This window comes from Erpetoichthys calabaricus, chromosome 1, assembly GCF_900747795.2.
Source record: "Erpetoichthys calabaricus chromosome 1, fErpCal1.3, whole genome shotgun sequence".
Taxonomy (NCBI): Eukaryota; Metazoa; Chordata; class Cladistia; order Polypteriformes; family Polypteridae; genus Erpetoichthys; species Erpetoichthys calabaricus.
In genome coordinates, this window is record NC_041394.2 from 269044588 (window position 1) to 269066468 (window position 21881).

General features: G+C 36.4%; 1 protein-coding gene across 1 annotated transcript in view; it reads right to left on the bottom strand.

The window, feature by feature from the left end:
* Positions 1-21881, bottom strand: part of pclob (piccolo presynaptic cytomatrix protein b) — a 421215-nt gene that overhangs the window by 149047 nt on the left and 250287 nt on the right. The window contains exon 11 of the mRNA XM_051920046.1: positions 11815-11941. Coding sequence (XP_051776006.1) covers positions 11815-11941 — 127 coding nt within the window. The remainder of the gene's footprint in view (positions 1-11814; positions 11942-21881) is intronic.

Sequence of the window (21881 nt, forward strand, 5' to 3'; positions counted from 1 at the left end):
TGTCCCCTATGAATTCCTGCCTAGCACATGCTGCAGCCAAAGATGGCTTTGGCACCTTGTTACTTCTGCAATAGATAATAAGCTAACAGAAAATGGTTAGATGGATGCATGAATGCATATTAAATGAATATATGCAATAATGAAAAATTAAATTCTTGTCTCCTAATATTGTTTACACATTTTATATTTCAGTTTCATTTATGTATTATTTTATTCTATTTAATCTGGTTTATCTTATAGAAAAATGTATTTTAATTAAAAGTTCCATGAAAATGCATACGTACATGAAGAATACATACTAATTGTTTGCAATCATTGATTATAAAGTGCACTGCACTATGATCTTTCCTGGAAGATTTAAAGAAAAAATATGAAAAATGTATGTAAAAAAGGAATAACTATTAGTAAAGTGAAATAATCTGTTTGGAACAACAATGACAAAGTATTACTAGAGCTCAAAAGCACAGTTCAAAGCTTTCCATATATCATGAAAATTCCAAATCAATACTAAGTGAAATTAATTTGAAATCTTGTGGGTAAAAACTTGCAATGTGTCACCAAAGTACTGATCTATTGCCTTCAAGTATCTATATATTTCATTGAGCATTGTATAAATCGTACAATCTTTAGAAGTGCAACATACATTATTAATAAAATCCTAACTTTGCTGTCTTATACATAATTAATGTAGGTCTGTAGTCAAACAACAATAAAGAACACATGGGAAAAATATTGTATCTAAATTCAAGGCAAACTGGTAAACTCCATATACATAAATTGTAAAGTGCTTCAAATCAGTCTTCACTGGCCTTGTGAACATGGCCATATTTGCAGTACCAGCCTGATTTAATGTCTTCCTTTCTCTATTGTTATATCTTGCCTTAATCTTTACAGACCTTTTTAAAAATGTATAGGTTTGACTCACCACTGATTCACAGCAAGAATCTAAACAAGTTAGTTAAAAAGGTAGGTTTCATTAGTAGAAATAATAGCCATCGTTTGTAGCAGCCTGTGTCCTTAAATGAATTGTGTTAATCTGTATCTGTTTACTTACTTGTTTATTTTCATATCAGGGATAGAACACACATTACAAATATATGTTATACAGATATACACAAATATATATTAACATGTCTGTAAGGAAAGTGTACACAAATATAAAGAACATTTACTTGGTCTATAGCTGACAACCTGTTATGATATCAGGATGTAGGGGTATTTGACTATATTTCCTTTTATGTTTTTTTAGTTTTTGCTTTTGTCTCATATGGTTTTATGTTGATGGTGTTATGCATTGATGCAAACGTTAGACACACCATAAAGGTGTTACTGTTTGCTAGGTGTCATTAAAACATAAGCACACATGGTATTCTTTCCAAAGCTCATGGCAGCTGTAACGCAATTATTGGAAAAGTATATTTTTTGAGGAAAACAAGAACATATAAAATAATTTCCAATGTATTATGGGTAAAAATCAAAGACAATTGTTGGTGTTCTAATGATCTGTTCTAAGTCCATTGCTGTTTATGATACTAAATAAAGCGCTGACCACAGAAGTACATGTAGGATTTCCATGGGTGCTCTTTTGTGTTCATAATCACATATGAAATGGAAAAGCAAAATGCTTCAAGGTAAATGCAGCAAAGACCAAGGTGATGGTTATGGGCAAAGGGGCAGAGTTGGATACTTGCCTGTGCAATGGTGCGGCAAATGTAAAGTAAATTATGTACATATTGCACTCTGCTTATCATTGCCAATAGAACCCTACAGGTGTCTTGTGTACTAGAGTTTAATCACCAGTCAACTTCTGTGATTGCAAATTCACAATTAGGTCAACACATCTGCAAGTGTGTGGTTTTCTTCGGCCAAATATTCACAACTTTAAAAGATATATTTAAGTGAAAAACAGATCCCTAATTTACTTGAGATCTGGCATACTGGGTTTACATTTCAGACAAATTCCATTTAAATGCAGCACAGAACTCAAATAATAGGGGAACATTGTTGCTTCCCAATATAAAATGAAAAAACACTACACTTATGTACATTTACAGTCAGGGTTTAGGAAGATCGCTGTGTTATGCTACAGCCAGGGTTGTTGCCCTGGCTTAAGTTTATTTTTTATTGTAGAGCTGTTAGTTGTTTGCCCTGTCTCCTTTATGTAAAGCCAAAGTGGTTGGGGCCACCTAATCAAACAGCTGGGGTAAATGGATCTTCAAAATTGTATTGTTGTTTCTTAGTTCTGCTTTTGGTGTTTTCTGTATTTTATTGGATTCTCTGGTTTTGACCCCTGGATCTTGGATTAAGGTAATGGATTCTGTTTTTGGATTTGTTTGCATTAGTTTTTTTTCCTCCTTTTTTGCTTTGCCTTTTTGTGATTCCTTTAATTAAAATAAACTCTTTAAATATTAAGAGATTTTTTTGTCCTTTGCTTTTCTTTTCATCCTTGCTGGACATTTTAACCATTTAGTAGCCTTCTAAAATGGCATTTTTGAAAACCTGCAATTTGAACTTGGGACTAGGGTACATGGGTATGACCTATTCTGGAAGTCTTTCATTTATTTATTTATTTTAAAAGACGTGCTCTCCTATTTGTGCTTCATTGTGATGGGAATTAGAGCACTCTAATGCTGCTCTGTTTGGTCTGACATTTTTTTTTAAAAATTATACTATTGAAAGATAGCACATGTCCCACTTTTGTGGAGCATCCACTTGAAATTTCCCATCTGTCTCTTAGCACCTGAATACAATGACTATGCTGAAACAGAAATCTACTGAAGTCTTAATAGTGTAGTTTTTTGGAGTGGTTTTTAAAATTTTAGAGATATTTGCCACAACTCTTTTTCATCCTGTAACTAAGCACTGTCCTCACTTTAAAGGATGCACAGAAGAGCCCAGAAAGTGGAAAGGTAATATTCATGGCCCAATCAACTAGCTGGGTCAAACCCAGAAAATGGCTATTAGAGACTAATGTGTATTGCCTTCTTGGAAATTAATTATTTGGAATTTTATTATAAATAAACACAAGTGAGAAAGTGTCATTCTAAAGATTCAATCATCCTAATTTCTTTGCATATACAGTGGTGTGAAAAACTATTTGCCCCCTTCCTGATTTCTTATTCTTTTGCATGTTTGTCACACAAAATGTTTCTGATCATCAAACACATTTAACCATTAGTCAAATATAACACAAGTAAACACAAAATGCAGTTTTTAAATGATGGTTTTTATTATTTAGGGAGAAAAAAAATCCAAACCTACATGGCCCTGTGTGAAAAAGTAATTGCCCCCTTGTTAAAAAATAACCTAACTGTGGTGTATCACACCTGAGTTCAATTTCCGTAGCCACCCCCAGGCCTGATTACTGCCACACCTGTTTCAATCAAGAAATCACTTAAATAGGAGCTGCCTGACACAGAGAAGTAGACCAAAAGCACCTCAAAAGCTAGACATCATGCCAAGATCCAAAGAAATTCAGGAACAAATGAGAACAGAAGTAATTGAGATCTATCAGTCTGGTAAAGGTTATAAAGCCATTTCTAAAGCTTTGGGACTCCAGCGAACCACAGTGAGAGCCATTATCCACAAATGGCAAAAACATGGAACAGTGGTGAACCTTCCCAGGAGTGGCCGGCCGACCAAAATTACCCCAAGAGCGCAGAGACGACTCATCCGAGAGGTCACAAAAGACCCCAGGACAACGTCTAAAGAACTGCAGGCCTCACTTGCCTCAATTAAGGTCAGTGTTCACGACTCCACCATAAGAAAGAGACTGGGCAAAAACGGCCTGCATGGCAGATTTCCAAGACGCAAACCACTGTTAAGCAAAAAGAACATTAGGGCTCGTCTCAATTTTGCTAAGAAACATCTCAATGATTGCCAAGACTTTTGGGAAAATACCTTGTGGACTGATGAGACAAAAGTTGAACTTTTTGGAAGGCAAATGTCCCATTACATCTGGCGTAAAAGGAACACAGCATTTCAGAAAAAGAACATCATACCAACAGTAAAATATGGTGGTGGTAGTGTGATGGTCTGGGGTTGTTTTGCTGCTTCAGGACCTGGAAGGCTTGCTGTGATAGATGGAACCATGAATTCTACTGTCTACCAAAAAATCCTGAAGGAGAATGTCCGGCCATCTGTTCGTCAACTCAAGCTGAAGCGATCTTGGGTGCTGCAACAGGACAATGACCCAAAACACACCAGCAAATCCACCTCTGAATGGCTGAAGAAAAACAAAATGAAGACTTTGGAGTGGCCTAGTCAAAGTCCTGACCTGAATCCAATTGAGATGCTATGGCATGACCTTAAAAAGGCGGTTCATGCTAGAAAACCCTCAAATAAAGCTGAATTACAACAATTTTGCAAAGATGAGTGGGCCAAAATTCCTCCAGAGCGCTGTAAAAGACTCATTGCAAGTTATCGCAAACGCTTGATTGCAGTTATTGCTGCTAAGGGTGGCCCAACCAGTTATTAGGTTCAGGGGGCAATTACTTTTTCACACAGGGCCATGTAGGTTTGGATTTTTTTTTCTCCCTAAATAATAAAAACCACCATTTACAAACTGCATTTTGTGTTTACTTGTGTTATATTTGACTAATGGTTAAATGTGTTTGATGATCAGAAACATTTTGTGTGACAAACATGCAAAAGAATAAGAAATCAGGAAGGGGGCAAATAGTTTTTCACACCACTGTATCATGCAGATTCCTTATAACCATTCTTTCTTCATGCCTGGTAACATAAATTATTTGCCAGCCATGTGTTGGATAGGAATAGAGAAACTTAAGCAGGATCATCAGTAGTCTTGCTATGTCATCTCCAGGGTGCTTCGAGTTACTGAATCTCTCAGGTTTCCTTTTGTCTGCATATCAGTTTTGAGTTTTATTTGCTTTCTTTTTTCAGCCTTTACTTTCTTCAGATTCATGGGTACTAACCTTGAATGCAGTTTCTTTAGATATGGCTCTTAATTACGTTACTATTAAATTTATTAACTTTTCCTGTCAACTTCACAAGCCCCATTAAACACTACTGAGCTCTCACTCATGTTTGAAAATTTTGCTAACAAAGAGGATGGGAACTTGACGTCATTCAACGGGGTAAAACATTACCACATACAGGGCAGGAATGGCAAAGATTAGACATAAGGCAATCTGTGTGAAGGCATGTTGAGCTTTGCATATTGAATGTCGCTGAGTCAATGATAATAGCCAAGCCAAGTTACAAAATACAGTATCTTACGTTATTGAAGCAGGAGTCAACAGGCTTGAATTTCTCCAAACAGAGTGTAGAGAAAAGCCAAGCAAAATGACACCTTTTATCGGCTAACTAAAAAGATTACAATATGCAAGATTTCAAGGCAAATCATAATAATTATTACATCCTGCCTGAAGAAGGGGCCTGAGTTGCCTCGAAAGCTTGCATATTGTAATCTTTTAAGTTAGCCGATAAAAGGTGTCATTTTGCTTGGTTTTCTCTACATTCATAATGGCTAACACAGTACAACACCCTAGTACTCCAAACAGAGTGAATTACAAAGCACAGTGGAGCTATAGGTGAACGTTTGTGTGTTATACTGTACATATGTAGAAAATTGTAACTAAAGTCCACAATGAGTGCTTACTTGCTAAATATCTGTCTTAACCACTTTTATGTAATGAATGTTTTAGGCCAACCTTTCTTCACTTTGTACAGTTTACATATTCTCTCTGCATCTGCTTGGGTTTTTTGCAGGTCCCCTGTTCTCTCCCATGTACCACACATGTTAGCATGCCAAATACGTTAATTAGACCTGTAAATATTCTATCATTGCTACAAATGGTATCTCACATTCACATTTGTATTAGTTTCTTCTATATAATTTGTAAAAATTTAGATTTATTTATATGTTTTTGTATTCCTTGCATTAATAAAGGCTTTGGAATGCCTTTGCCATTCTTTCAATTAGTTTTATCAAAAAGATATCCAAATTAAAAACCTTGCAAGTACCAAATGCATCCGGAAAGTATTCACAGCGCATCACTTTTTCCACATTTTATGTTACAGCCTTATTCCAAAGTGGATTAAATTCATTTTTTTCCTCAGAATTCTACACACAACATCCCATAATGACAACGTGAAAAAAGTTTACTTGAGGTTTTTGCAAATTTATTAAAAATAAAAAAACTGAGAAATCACATGTACATACGTATTCACAGCCTTTGCTCAATACTTTGTCGATGCACATTTGGCAGCAATTACAGCCTCAAGTCTTTTTGAATATGATGCCACAAGCTTGGCACACCTATCCTTGGCCAGTTTCGCCCATTCCTCTTTGCAGCACCTCTCAAGCTCCATCAGGTTGGATGGGAAGCATTGGTGCACAGCCATTTTAAGATCTTTCCAGAGATGTTCAATCGGATTCAAATCTGGGCTCTGGCTGGGCCACTCAAGGACATTCACAGAGTTGTCCTGAAGCCACTCCTTTGATATCTTGGCTGTGTGCTTAGGCTCGTTGTCCTGCTGAAAGATGAACCGTCACCCCAGTCTGAGGTCAAGAGCGCTTTGGAGCAGGTTTTCATCCAGGATGTCTCTGTACATTGCTGCAGTCATCTTTCCCTTTATCCTGACTAGTCTCTCAGTCCCTGCCGCTGAAAAACATCCCCACAGCATGATGCTGCTACCACCATGCTTCACTGTAGGGATGGTATTGACCTGGTGATGAGCGGTGCCTGGTTTCCTCCAAACGTGACACCTGGCATTCACACCAAAGAGTTCAAACTTTGTCTCATCAGACCAGAGATGATGGTCTGACAGTCCTTCAGGTGCCTTTTGACAAACTCCAGACGGGCTGCCATGTGCCTTTTACTAAGGAGTGGTTTCCGTCTGGCCACTCTACCATATAGGCCTGATTGGTAGATTGCTGCAGAGATGGTTGTCCTTCTGGAAGGTTCTCCTTTCTCCACAGAGGACCTCTGGAGCTCTGACAGAGTGACCATCGGGTTCTTGGTCACCTCCCTAACTAAAGCCCTTCTCCCCCGATCGCTCAGTTTAGATGGCCGGCAAGCTCAAGAAAGAGTCCTGGTGGTTTCGAACTTCTTCCACTTATGGATGATGGAGGCCACTGTGCTCATTGGGACCTTCAAAGCAGCAGAATTTTTTCTGTAACCTTCCCCAGCATTGTGCCTCGAGACAATCCTGTCTCGAAGGTCTACAGACAATTCCTTTGATTTCATGCTTGGTTTGTGCTCTGACATGAACTGTCAACTGTGGGACCTTATATAGACAGGTGTGTGCCTTTCCAAGTCATATCCAATCAACTGAATTTACCACAGGTGGACTCCAGTTAAGCTGCAGGAACATATCAAGGATGATCAGGGGAAACAGGATGCACCTGAGCTCAATTTCGAGCTTCACGGCAAAGGCTGTGAATACTTATGTACATGTGCTTTCTCAATTTTTTTATTTTTAATAGATTTGCAAAAATCTCAAGTAAACTTTTTCATGTTGTCATTATGGGGTGTTGGGGGTAGAATTCTGAGGAAAAAAATGAATTTAATCCATTTTAGAATAAGGCTGTAACATAACAAAATGTGGAAAAAGTGATGCGCTGTGAATACTTTCCGGATGCACTGTATATTGTATCCCTGAGAAAAAAAAACACTTTTTTCATCCTAAGGAAACAATGACACATTCATTTATATCAGGAAGTAATTTCCAAAGTTCCGAAAGAAATGTGATTACTTGAGAAAGTCACTGAAAGATATATACAGTATTTGGGTTACCACAGAGACAGGAAACAGCCCATACCATTCACAAAACTGTACTATTTTGGAATATTTTGTAAATTGAGGAAGGATAATTAGTTATTTAATTAGCTTTTTATCAGTCATACTTTACTGAGTTATACACTGAGTTATTCAGCTGCTATCAAAATATTTCAGTTTTGTAGCTAGCTATTCATTTAAAAACAAATTCATAGAATAAGCTATAATTTATTTAAAAATATTACTTATTTTAAAAACTCTGCTAATGTTCTATAGTGTAGTACTTACAGCACAATTACATGCTTGTATACATGATAACCACAGATGTGAAAAGAAAAATAATTTGTACCACTTTTAGCTACATTATCATGGGCTGATTTGCTCTGTAGTTTATGCAGGAGGTTACAAGTCTAACAGTGTCACAGGGAGTTGAGCTGAGAAGCTGCAGAAAAGAAGGGCAGAGGGCATCTCTCTTTAAAGAGAGCTTTAGGTCAAAGAAATGATTGTAAAATATTTTATCTGTCTTTGAAATGCAGTAACCCCAATGGACAAAGCTGAAACCTTTAGATCTAGTATGACACAAATGAAAGATTTAGAGCAAGTAAAATGAACATGAGCAAACATTCTCCAGTAATGGTACATGGGAGTTTAAACCTTACATCTGGGAAAGGGTGAACTGCACTGATTGTGGACTTTGGGTATAACACCAGGAGGCGCTGATATTTGCTGGGACTATGCAAGTTTTCAAGTGCTTGCATTCAAGCTTTTCCTTGTCTTCTTGTTCTAACTTCTCACACATAGCTGTGATCAATGCATTATCATTTCTGGAATGTAGCCACAGTACATAATTTCATCATCTTTTACAGGCTTCATCATTAAAAGGTAATCTTTGATGTTAGTTCTGTTTATTTATTTATTTATTTCTCTTTAAGACTGGGTTTTTGCCCAATGTAAAAGGTTAGACCTCTATAATCATACAGAACACATAACATCTAGTACTTCTCTGTTATATACAGTAGGCCAACCCTCTATGTGTTTCTGTGATAGTTCACATTTACCAAATTGATTTCAGTCTATACAAAAATGCACTGTGTCCCTACAATAATGTCATTATATTCAGATATTCAAATATTCAACTACTTGATCCTGCAGGGCTCAGTACTCAGACCTTAACTATTTTCACTTTAAGTGCTGCAGCTGAGAGATATTGTCAGAAAAGCTAACATTCATTTTCACCCATATGCAGATAATACCCACCTATACCTTTCTTTTATATCAAATGACAATTCTTTGATAGTGTCCTGAGAAAAAAGAATGGGTAGATGAATGAAAAAACTACTTGTCTCTGATATACAGAAGACAATAAAGATTTTACTTAGTGGGGAATAATGGCAGAACAAAATAATGTTCTGCCATTTTTTTAATTCATTTGGTCTTAACATTAGTTTTACTGATAGCACGTAGCTTCGGTGTTTTCTTTCGCAGTAGTATATCTTTAAAATCTCACATTGCAACTCTATTTGAAACTTGTTTTTCCCATCCATAAAAATTGTTGGAAAATTAAAATGGTATTCTAAGTAAGAAAGGATATAGTAGAAATTAGTTCATGCATTTTATTTCTAGTACGCCTGACTACTGCAATGAGTTATTCACTGGCAGTTTACCCATTCTACATATGGCTTCCAGTTAATTCAAAGTGCTGCTGTAAAAATCATACAAGAATAAGAAAGTATGTCCACATTGACTTCCAGTTAAGCTTAGGGCGGATTTTAAAGTTCTCCATCTTACATATAAAGCTTTGAATTGCCAAGGCTCCCCTTACTTATCTGAATTTGTCATTATTTACAAACCAGAGAATGCATAAGGAAATCAAGATGCCGGGCCTACTAAAGATTCAAAGGATTAATAAAATAACAGTGGTGGGTTGCACATTTAGGGTACAGGGCCATAAAGCTGTGGAATAATCTGCCAGCTTATATAAGAGATGCTTCTTCTGTCTCAGCTTTTAAATCCAGGCTGATGACTCTCTACTTTAGTCTAGCATACCCTGATTACAGCTGTTGATTTCCTATGCATATTGCAATCTCTGTTTGTTAGTCATTTGCATAAAAAATATAAGTATTACAATAATTATGGAAACCATTTCTATCCCTACCCTATACTGTTTCTCTTGTCGGCATCTTGCTGTGGCTCTGGTGCCACTGTTTACTTCAAAGTTGTACTCCTGCACATGGAAAGAACTTGAGATATTGGGAATTGTGGAACTAATGAGTGGACAGATTCTGTCATCAAACTAAGAAGCTAAGCACAAACTTACTGTATATTGGAGAATGCCCTGGAAATGGTGTGACATGCGGTGGCCTAGGTCTTTATGAATGTGACTGTGACTGACATTGCTGTTATAACTGATTGTGCACACCCCAGAGATTTATTGTCTCCATTGTATGCTGCTGAATGGAGTTTTTGTTTTCCTCTTTCTTGTTATCAACTGGCCTTAGTTCAATGATGATGTTAAAGGACAGATGCTGCTTTGTTTTACTGTGTGTTTACTGTATGTGCATTATGTTAATCAGTAGTTTTTAAATGGTAATGGCTATTTTAGGCTGGGAAGTGTGGTACACCACTCTGAGCCTACATTTCAGTGAAAAGCACTATAAAAATAATTAGAAGTGAATCTGATATGAGTAACTCTGTAAAATATTAGTTTTTTCTAAATAAGACAGAAGCCCCCAGAATGCCATAGTGATTTGCAGTGTTCCATATGTATTGTTAGTCAACTAAATCCTAATGGTTGTAGAGGATGTTCAAAACACAGAAGCTTCTAATGTAAGTTTATTAAGTTCTAAAAAAATAACCAAATTTACTTACAATTATGACCACAATGCAAAAGGTTATGGAAAGTCTCACAGGCTTTTACTTCAAGTAGAATAAGTCAGAGAAATGAAGTATTGCTTTAAATGCAATTAAAAAAAGGCAGAGACCAGAAAGGAACCAGCACAAAAAGGCACAGGAAAACCATTCATCTTAACTGAAAAATGTAGGCAAAAATCAAACTCATAAAACAAACCCAAATTTCAAATTCCTAGTCTAATAGCCCATTCCCTAAATAGCACACAGTAACACTGTTTCTTTTTTTTTTAATATATCCCAGACTAGGATAGCATCTGTTGCATGCCACACCTTAATTAGACCATGATTTCATGACATTACGTGTTATATGTCTATGTGACATCATACTGTATATCACGAACAACATATCGGGCAACAGTTGTTATGTCGTTGCACTAAACAATTTCGATGCACCTGTAAGAAACTTCAGAAAATGGCATCACTCATGTAATAAAAATACAAAACACTATGCATATACCATTTAATATAACATAATCATATACATAATTGAAAATGAATGCTATTTTTAATACCACTTACAACTGAAATGTTTACAATTGTTCAGATCTCCTTTTTTTTTGCTGTAAACATTTAAGGTTAATTTTTGCTTTAACTCAAAAACTGGTAGCACAATAAATTTAGATGCTTGTTAAACATTTTCTACAACTCACATTTGCATATTCACACTGCTTCATTACTTTGCTGAATCTTTATAAGTGTTTTACATGTTCAAATAATCTCTTTAAAAATACAATACGATTATTATTCCATGACTTGGTGATATGGAAATGTCATATTATAACCTTTTTTTTTTTTAAATGTGACTATTTTGAGATACTAATTTGAAATAAATGCTATAGTTTTATTTAAAAATGATAATAATGATATTGTCTCACTACTCCAAGGATCGGATCTTATCCATTTTATTGCGTGGAGTTTATTAGGTTTGAAGATTGGAATTCTCTGGGTAAATCAGTTTTCCTCCAAAGATGCGCGTGTTATGTTTAACTGGCAACATTAATCTGGCCTGTTGTAAAAGTGTCCACCTTGTGGATGGACTAGTGATCTGTGCTCAGTTGGTCCCTGTCTTATAACCAGCTCTGCCTAGACAAGCTGTGACTCCCTTCGACCACTACAACAGCAAATTCAGAAAATGGATAGATGGAAATTTAACTCTTACCTTCAATAATTCTTCCTGTCTGTTCTGCTGTTCCGCCAGGTAGAACTTTGGCAATATAGGCTCCTATTTCTGCACTGTTTCCTGGAATATCTTTTCCACCCACAATTCTTATGCCCATGACCATTACCTAAAAAGAAGTACATTTTATAAGACACAAAACTTATAAGTTTAATCTAAATCTTTAAATTAAATTGCATACCACCATAGTTCCCAAACTTGAATTTTAAATATTATGGTGAATGTTGTTTTTAGGTTCTTCTTCAGAAGTTGCTGTCATACATTACCTCTCATCAAGTCAGGCACAGCCTTTAGTGTGGAACTGATTACATGTGGAGTGTTGATCTCCCGTTACTTTGTCTAAAATATGCAGGTCGTGGAAATACATGGATTAAATGTTTAGAATTTACAGGTATTTATTTATTGCCATAAAAGATTCATTTGATTTATTAGTGCTAAATACAAACATAGCATTAATAGAACTATTTAAAATAAGGACAACAGTAGCCTGAAAACAACTTAGACAAAACACTTATATATTATTCCTAAATTAATGTAATAGACTATAATTATTAACACTCAGATCTATATATAGTTTTTTATTTGTTTTCTTTTAATTAAAAAAAATCACTTTCACAGTTTTGACATAACTAACAATCAAAGGAAGATATAAATGGAAATGATAACATAGGTATGTCCCTGAACTGAAGGTATTATTTCACACCTGTGTGCTAGTCCTTTAAGGCAGCTGCCTTAACTGTTGATATATGGAAGGAAAGAAAGAAAGAAGCCAGTTAAGTCTTAGCAAAGTATAATTGTGAAAACAAATTTCTTCTTGTGAATAAACACTCAAAAATACAAGTGATATATTTATTTGAAAAGTTAAAAAAATGTGTTGAATATTTCTGCATCAAATCCTTTTGCATTCCAAATGTTTCTTTTAATTCATTTCTTGTGCTTACTTTTAATTACTAAAATGTATGCACTGAGCAGCTGTCTCTGGGGCAATGTCTGTAGTCACTTAGACTTGCCTCACGGTTATTGTGAAACTAGTCTTCCATGAACTTTAATCTAACTGGAAGTCTCTACACCTCACCCAGCCAAATCTTGAGCATCATCAAAAAATGGGATCCATACTGATGTTTGAAATGGTGAATATGGTTGTTTCTGAGCCTCTGGACCAGAAATGATTTGCACTAAGGGCTCAGTTGTTGCCACTGCCTGATGTTGTTGACCTAAGACTCCAAATGTACTCTGGTCCTTCTGTAAATTGCTGCACCTGTAGCTTGAGTCTTTGCTAGCCTCTGTCACCTTACCAGACATTTTATTTATCAGTTACTGTACTTAGTCATTTACATTGTATTTTTAAATGCTTACCATGTGAGCTATTATATTTTGTTAGCATGCTTTACTTGGGGTGTGTGAAAAAGAATTTTACTGTCTTTGTGACATATGGCAATAAAGCAACTAAAGTAAACTAAACTGAAGCAACTCAATCAAATTACAATACACATGTTCAATTAAACAAGCATCTGATTATGAGGAGAAAGTGAGGATCAAGTTCAGTAGTCACTGTATCACTCCACTGAGTTTGACAAGTACAGACACAGTGGATTGTTGCAGACAAACTATGTCACGTATCTGTTATAACTCAGGCAATGGTATCTCTTCTCTCTCCTCAGGAACAAAAAGATACAATTATGTTCATAATACTTTTATTCTCATAAAAAAGTTTTAAGAATCTAATTTGTAATCATGTCATCTTATTTGACACCATTTGTTCTGGACACTTTGGTAAGCTATCAGCTTATCATTACTTGGTGGTGAGTGCAGTCAAACAAGCAAACTCAAGTCTGAAGAACTGTTTTTCAGGACTCTGATAGGGCAATGCCCAGGATTCAACTCTAGGTAAGCATTTACAACATCTCTTTGGTGATAAGGGTAATGGAATGTAAATTAACACTTTTTATGTTTCCTTAGTACAGTATATTAGACAACTGACTGCAAAATATGGCCCTATTTGTTTGCTGCTAGAATCCACTATTAATCATGAAGATCTAACGATAAATGACAATTCAGCAAAATATTTGTCAAATCTGACTAACAGGTACTCTCCAGGCCACAAAGAGGTGAGATGGGAAGTCAGACGATACAAAGTGCCTTTTGTTAGTGCCTGTTGAAGATTTTAATAGACTATTTAATGAATTTTGATGCTGATTAAATTTTATGAAAAAGAAACAGATAATTCCTGGAGACTGGACACATCCTTTTCATGAAGCATTGCCATTTACAATTGTTAGAACAAGATCCTTTTTAGTCTCTTAAGTCTCTGTAGTAGTTAATCTGTAGTTTCCATCTACACATTCCAATTAGTCATATACTGCCATATTCATTACAATCGAGCAGTTTCAGCCCTATTTGTGGATCCACAGCCCAACATTTTTCCTTGTTATACCTGCCTACTTGTGCTTGAGCAATGAAAAGGCTGATAAATGCATATCCTGGAATACTTTGGTTGCTAGATTCAGTTTTATGTGCTATTTGACTTCCATAATTGAACAATAAGAGCTGTCCCTAAATGTTTTCCATGAAATCCATTCTGTTTCTGATTTTAATGGACAGATATAAAGACTAAAGGTCAATATGGGAAATCTGCTTGTAATTTTGATCACAAGAGAGGGAAAAAAGGAATCATGACGCTGATCAACAGAGTGGTTCATTGGTGGCAAAAGGACAGATGTTTTACTGGATAGTGATGGCAAAGCAGGTAGTAATCAGGTCTTGATTACTCAGTTTATTAATACCTTATCCTTATGTACAGACACAAACTTTAGTTAGCACTCGGAAGAATGAGAGTATGGGCTTCAGTGGACAAATTGATGATACTGCAATAAGATTGTGGTATACTCTCTATGGGTATTTTACCAAGCCAAGATCTAAGTGAATCAGTAACAAAAGCCTTAAGGTAAAAGCCTAAATGTGAAAATAATTTCTGATGCTTTCCTTGCAAAGCGTATCTGTGCATAGCCTAATAGAGGACACTTTTGAGAAAGTCTAGGGCATTCAGTAAGGATTACATCTAGTGATGAGTGAAATGATTCACACAAAATTGAATCGGAGGTGCTTCACAAAAAAGTTAGAGAAACAATTGGTGTTTCATTAGTATTAAAAATTGTGTCATTAGCACATGTATTGTCATCAAAAACATTTTTTTGCTTGTTCAAAAGCATGGCAAAATTTATTCTGGTGCACAGCATAGAAAGGGGAACCCAGCTAGAAAGAATTCAAAGGCATTCATTTTGGAGATGCTTTGCCACTATAATCCATTGGTTTGGGTTTATGGCCACTGATGAGCACATTGAAGGATCCTGGCTTGGATCAGCTATGGAGTTGGGGGAAGTGAACACAGATGTGTTACCTTTGATCCCAAGTGAGTAGTGTGAGGACGAACCAGAAGTGTGAATGTGCAGGTACATGGTGCACCTGGAAGATGAGAGTGTTTGGAGCAATATTCTTCCTTTATTTTAACCCCCTCAAAAAATTAAATCTCCTCAAAAACCTAATTTTAGAAAGTGTTGTGTTTCATAATTGTGAAATTGCTAAGGTGCTTTGTTTGATTTCAGCTTTTGTAATCAATCAGCACTTCTCTCTTTGAAATTTTCAAATGAATAAGTACATCCTTTATAGTCTCTGTAACACTGGGAGCTTTTTGACTTCTTCACATGTGAAAGTTTAAGAAATATGTGAATTTAGAGCATTTAGTATTTCAATGTCCTTATATTTTACCTCACCCTTTCCATTCCTAATACACTTCACCTCTCGTTGACTGTTCTTTTATTACTAAAATTTTAAGTATTTCTTTGAGCTATTTATGCATTTTCTACAATATTTTTCTCCAGTGCCTTTAAGCATTCCTAATATTCTTTTTGCTTTCCATGCTTTCTTCAGCCCTGTGGTTAATTGCTGTTTGTCTTGTCTTGTTGTAATTGATTATCATTTATCAGAAACAAACCTAAACCTGGCCTGATCTTAAAGTTGCACAAGAAAACCTTCCTGAATTGGACCCAAAACCAATACTTTGCTAGGTCCCATTTGGTTTGGGTTGCAAATCTCTAATGTAGATAGCTAATTAGCCAATGCAGACAATGATGTGGTGAGTTCATAAATTTTCAGAACTGATTGAAAATAGTCTGTCTTAAATGTTAAATATGACAGTCTTGCTATGCTGTATTTGTACAGTCTTTCTGAAAAGACCGTTTAATATGTTTAACACTGCCTCCTGAGGTGTAGAAGCTTCTATTGTTTATTCTGCCTTTTTTCTGTTTTTTACATCAAATTGGAGGTGGACACTTATGCTCAGAAGAGATCAATTGGATTCTAAAAGGAGATCCAAACTAAACACTGAGGCACAATTATAAGGGGTGAAAAAACATTAAATTGGCCAAATGGCTGGACTTTTTTAACAAGCATATGAGGGCATTTGGGCCAGTGTGGACAAAGGGGCAGGGGTATCTTCCACTAAAGCCACCTAGCTCTACAAGTCCCTGCTTGGTATTATTTTAAGAGAAAAAGCGCAATTGTTCTTGGGAATATCAAATATTTTATATGTTCTTGTACATAAATGCATTGGGGGTTACTGAAAATCCAAGTTAAATATGTAAAGTGGCAGAATATTGGGAAAAAAAAGATACGGAAAAATCTGAATGAATGAATCCCTTTGTTCAAAAACTGAAAAATTACTATCCTAAAGAATTTTAAATATTATTTTTTATCTACTATAAAGCATAAGTTACTAATAAGTTTGGGAAATTAATCAACTGCACCCACATCTGTATACCATAATTTATTTTAGTATATCAATTATGACTTTAAACACTGAAACTGGTAGTGATTATTTACTTTATTTTAAATATAGTATATATTGTACATTACGCTGATGTTAAATGTGGGAAATTGTAAATATAAATAGCAAGAGATACTTATAAACAAAATAATACTATAGTAAGAGGATTTTGATTAAATAATCAACTTTCAAGAGTGTGCAGATTTGAAATGGGCATAGGTAGGCGCAGGATGGCACAATTTTGGGGTTGATTGTGGTGCTTGGCTGTCAGTCAGGTGCTGCATTCACACCTCGGAGTGAGCTAAGGGCCACAACTGTGCTCAATCAAGCCAATATAAGGAGTCTGCATGGCAGAGATATGAAGAGAAAAGAAAAAAGAAAGATCAGAAAGAGAGGAATGAAGGTTAAAGAAAAGCAGAATGAAAAGAAGAATGAGCGAGAGGAAGGATTGAGAAAAAGCCCATGTTAAAGCTGAATGATGGCAGGTGAGTGGGGAAAGGCCTCAGAGCAAAGAGCCTGGGGCTGAAGAAGGGAGCTCCTATTGAATACTGCTAGGGAGTAGGAGCAGCCCATTATGTGGTGTGTCACGAGGATGCCAAGGGACTGGTGGTGGGATAGAGGTGTGTGGCTCGGTGTGGCACCCAACAGATGGGGCAGGCCTGGCAATGGGGACCCAAGCTGGGATTTGATGGTTGATTGCACCTGTCTGTTGTGCGTCTCCTCTGTGGCAAGATCTTGTGTGGGATAAGCAGAGGAGACGTCAGTTTTAAAACAAAGCATGCAGGCTGATTTTTTTAGGAAGAAAGAACTGTCTCTCATTTTTAACCTTGTTTTATTAGATCATTTTTATGGATTATTTATTTATAGAAGAATGTTTGAATCACTGTTTGTTTTTTAAATTTTAATAAAAGCACTTATCACTTTTTGCACCTTCCCCTTGCTTAAGTGTGTGTCCTCATTTGCCAAGCTCATCTCAGTATGACTATCAATGGTTCACGTTCAAGAAGCTCCTGAACGAAACGGGGAGCATGGAGCTGACCTGGAATGTCACAGATACTGTATTTAAGTTTCTATTCTGCCTTTTTTGCATAATTTGTAATTTTTTATATTAACAGTCTGCAAATTGAACCATTCAATGCATAAAATACCTGTATGTATTTTGTTACAATACATTTATTTGACAACCCTGGCTTTCAGACTTTAAACATTAAGAGTATCAAGTTCTTTGGGTTGAAATCCCCTAGCTATTACTCACACTGTCTGCAGTACCAGATTTTTAAAGCAAATATTTTCACATTTTCTTGCTTGGTCATTGGCAAATGTCTAGAATTTGGTTTGTACATTTACACAGAGCAATAATACCATAGTAATCTGCATGTTTTTGCTGCTCAACGCCTTTGAGACTACTTAATTAGAATGCTTCCTAACCTTGAAAAACAAGCACAAACAGCTGCAATAACAATGACTTCCATTTTGTGAATACCACATTAACATTTAATTTGTCAAGTGGGTACCACAGCTTTCCACCTGCATGAGTTGCAAGGTTAGTGTTTATTTGGCAATTGATGTAAGAGTATTTATTTACGCCTTTGTGATATAATTATAGGCTGACAAAGTGCTGCGACAGTACTCTCTACTTGTAACAATTTTAACATTCCATATTTTATTTTAAAACTAAATCCATTGATCATTATCTGTTTTAACCTCTTATAATGAATTAGTGTGAAGCTGATAGAAAATGTTGTCCTTTGTAATATTACCTAAACATTTTGAAGTGTCTGTGAACACAACTCAGTCTTCTTGATTCCTTGGTGTTAAGTGGTCCCTGTGGTTGGGGTCTGCTTTTTATTAGACATTAGTGAGATCTGTGCTGCGTAAAGAATGATAACAACTTAATTTACCCTTTTAATGCTAAAAGGAAATGGACAAGGTGCTAGGCAATGGTCACAAATAATTTGAAAGAAAAGAGGTAGACATGACAATGAAGTCTTTGTTGTTGTGGTGTATTTACACTGTAATTGCTCTATAATTACAGTAGTTACTCTAACTACCCGCATACCTATGGTGTAAACAGGGATTATCTTCATGTAGTTACTGTGTAACTTGAGCAACAATATAGATACACAATAAGATATGAAATAAGAATGAGAAATGTGTACATACTGTACCCATAATATTATTACACGGTAACCATCACTCAGGTAATTACTGTGTTATTAAAGTTTTAGGACACTGTTATGAAAGAAATGTAAAATGTTGCCAATGTTTTTAAACTACATCAATAAAGATATGATTTACAAAAAGAAAATGCTTTGTAAACTAAATGCACAGGAGTAATAAAATAAATATCAATTTTTAACAATCGTGGTGGATGGTCAGGGCCCTTGCCCGGCTGGCCGGAACGCCTCACTAGTGGAAGGACTGGGAGAGAGATCTTATTCAGAGCATTACCTCCCCCAGAGCTCTAAAGTTGCAGCCCCCTGGGTTGCAGCAATGCCTCAGACTCCCACAGGGCTCCATGGGAGTTGGAGTACGGCTTGCAGCCCTGTTAGGTTCCGTGGGTGCTGCCTGAACTGCTGAGCCCTTTGTTGCAGCACTTCCTCCACACTCGGAAGTGCTACTGGAAGAAGGTCATCGAGAACCTGGAGCGTTTCCGGGTGCCCTATAAAAGGAGCCAGCCACCACTACTCGGAGAGCCAGAGTCAGGAGGAAGGGAGATGAAGCTTGCCAGGGGGAGTGGAGGTGAACAGGGAAAAAGAGAGAGAGGGAGGAAAGAAAAGAAAGTGCTTTGTACTGTCTGTTGGTGCTTTGGAACTGTGTTGTACAGGTAGTAAATGGGGGAAAGAAAAAAAACATAAAAGTATGTGTGCTGAACTTGTGTCCTGCCTGTAGGCCACACCACTATGCAACAAGTTAACTTTGCATTGTGGAGGGCAAGTCATCTCTTTAAGTATGAATATTATTTATTATTATAGTATTATTTAAATTTTTAAAAACTTTATTTGAACAGTTTTCTTGTGAAGCTTTGTATTTAATGTGAATAGGATCGCCAGCATCTTGACGCTACATTTGGGACATATACTCCAGATAAGAATTGGAAGGAGTTAAATACTACATTACTCAGCAATGTCCAGTTTTTCAAATACTGTGTGTTTTATAACAAAATTAATGAGGTCTTTGGGCTATATTTTGGAGATGCTAGAATAAAAATATAAGTGGGAATGTGGCTGTGGGTCAATGAGATTCCCCAGTGGGAAATAACACTGTCCCTACTGTTAGAGACAAGTCATGACATAAACCATCCATCCATCTTCCAACCCGCTATATCCTAACTACAGGGTCATGGGGGTCTGCTGGAGCCAATCCCAGCCAACACTGGGCGCAAGCCCCAGAAACAAACCCCGGGCAGGGCGCCAGCCCACTGTAGGACACACACACACACCAAGCACACACACTAGGGACAATTTAGAATCACCAATGCACCTAACCTGCATGTCTTTGGACTGTGGAAGGAAACCGGAGCGCCCGGAGGAAACCCACGCAGACACGGGGAGAACATGCAAACTCCACACAGGGAGGACCTGAGAAGGGAACGACATAAACCATGCCATTTTTAAAAAAAAAAATTGGACGTGAGCATCAGTAGGCTTTGCACTCTAGGAACCATGTTACACAAACTATTCTATAAAATTTTAGTAATAATTTACAGCTCTGATGCTGATCTTTCTGATCATAAAATAGGTCATTAGGATAGCAATTGACGAGAAGAATTTATAATTAATTGCAGAATTATGGCATTTGAGGGTTCCTCTAGATTGTCTCTTTCTCTGGCACAATTTGGCACAAAAACTAATCAGCACATCATCATCTCCTAATAGAGCAACTAGCCAAAACCAAATTAAGGACCAACCTTGCACATTTATGTTGTATGTCATTTTTAGAGAGAAGACAAAACAAAAGACATGTCAGAATCATTAAGTAGAAATCAAGCCCATCTTTCATTTAACCAAGGGACAAATTAAAAAAGCAAAATCCATTAACAAAAAGTCCTTTAACCAGAAATACACCAAAGAAAAGATTGCCAATAATTCATGGGTTATTATACAATGTCGGATAGTGTGACTTTTACACAGTCGCATAGTTGACATCAGCTTATATGGTTGCGCAGCCCTAGGGGATTTTGGGAAACATTGTTTTGGCAATGAATCACACATACATGATGGAGCCCACAATGAAATATTAAAAACTAACATTTAAACAGACCAAGATAAAATATAACAGTGTCAAAAATGAATGAGAACCCCTGAATGAGCATAAATAATGACTGAAATAGCCACAGAAAATGAATTAGAAATTAGCAAAAACTGCCAAAGCATGACAATTTAATCAACATTTAAATGATCGATCTGTTATTCTCTTTTGTTTATAAATGTAACTTAAGGAATAACTCTCCAAATAATGAATGTAACTCAGAAATGAAATACTGAATTCTTACAATTCAATCTTATCATACAGCTCCAGAGGAATGATCACCAACATAATTTTGAGGTATACCGAAACCCAGAATGATGCTCAAGAACCCAACATATTCAAGAAGGATGTTTTAATTCATGCATAATAAACATATTGCAAAAATGAACATATGGAGATTACTAAGAATGAAAAAAGCAGAGATGAAACAAAAAAATCCACTGTCCATCCAGGCCTTCCAAAACAGGGTGTTTATTCCTGTCTGTCAGGTGGGGTGGCTTGCCTACTTACGCACTACCCAGTACTGCAATGAAACACTCCACTTTCATCTCTTGTACTCTTTCCTTGATAATGCCTGTCTTCAAAGTGAAACATTTCTCTTAAATTTTCTGATGCCAAATTCAGTGGACCTCTGACCTTAAGTTTCATTCTGGGATCATTTTTGAATATAATTATTTTAATGGGACAGGAAACGCTAATGTTCAGATGAATCCATCTCCTCCCCCACCCACCATTACTTTCTGGTGGTCTGTAGAAATTCTTTTAATTTCTGTTTTATTCCCTATAACCATTCTCCCATTTTTGGGTTGTTGCAGCAATTATTTCCAGGGTACTTACTTTAGACATTGGATAGGCCATCCCCTTGCAGTAATTTTTTCAACTCAGTTTTTGCCAGTGCATATTACCTTTCTATAATCTCATATCATCAGTTCTTGTATGCCATGCATGTCCATGTTGGATCACAAACCACACTAGT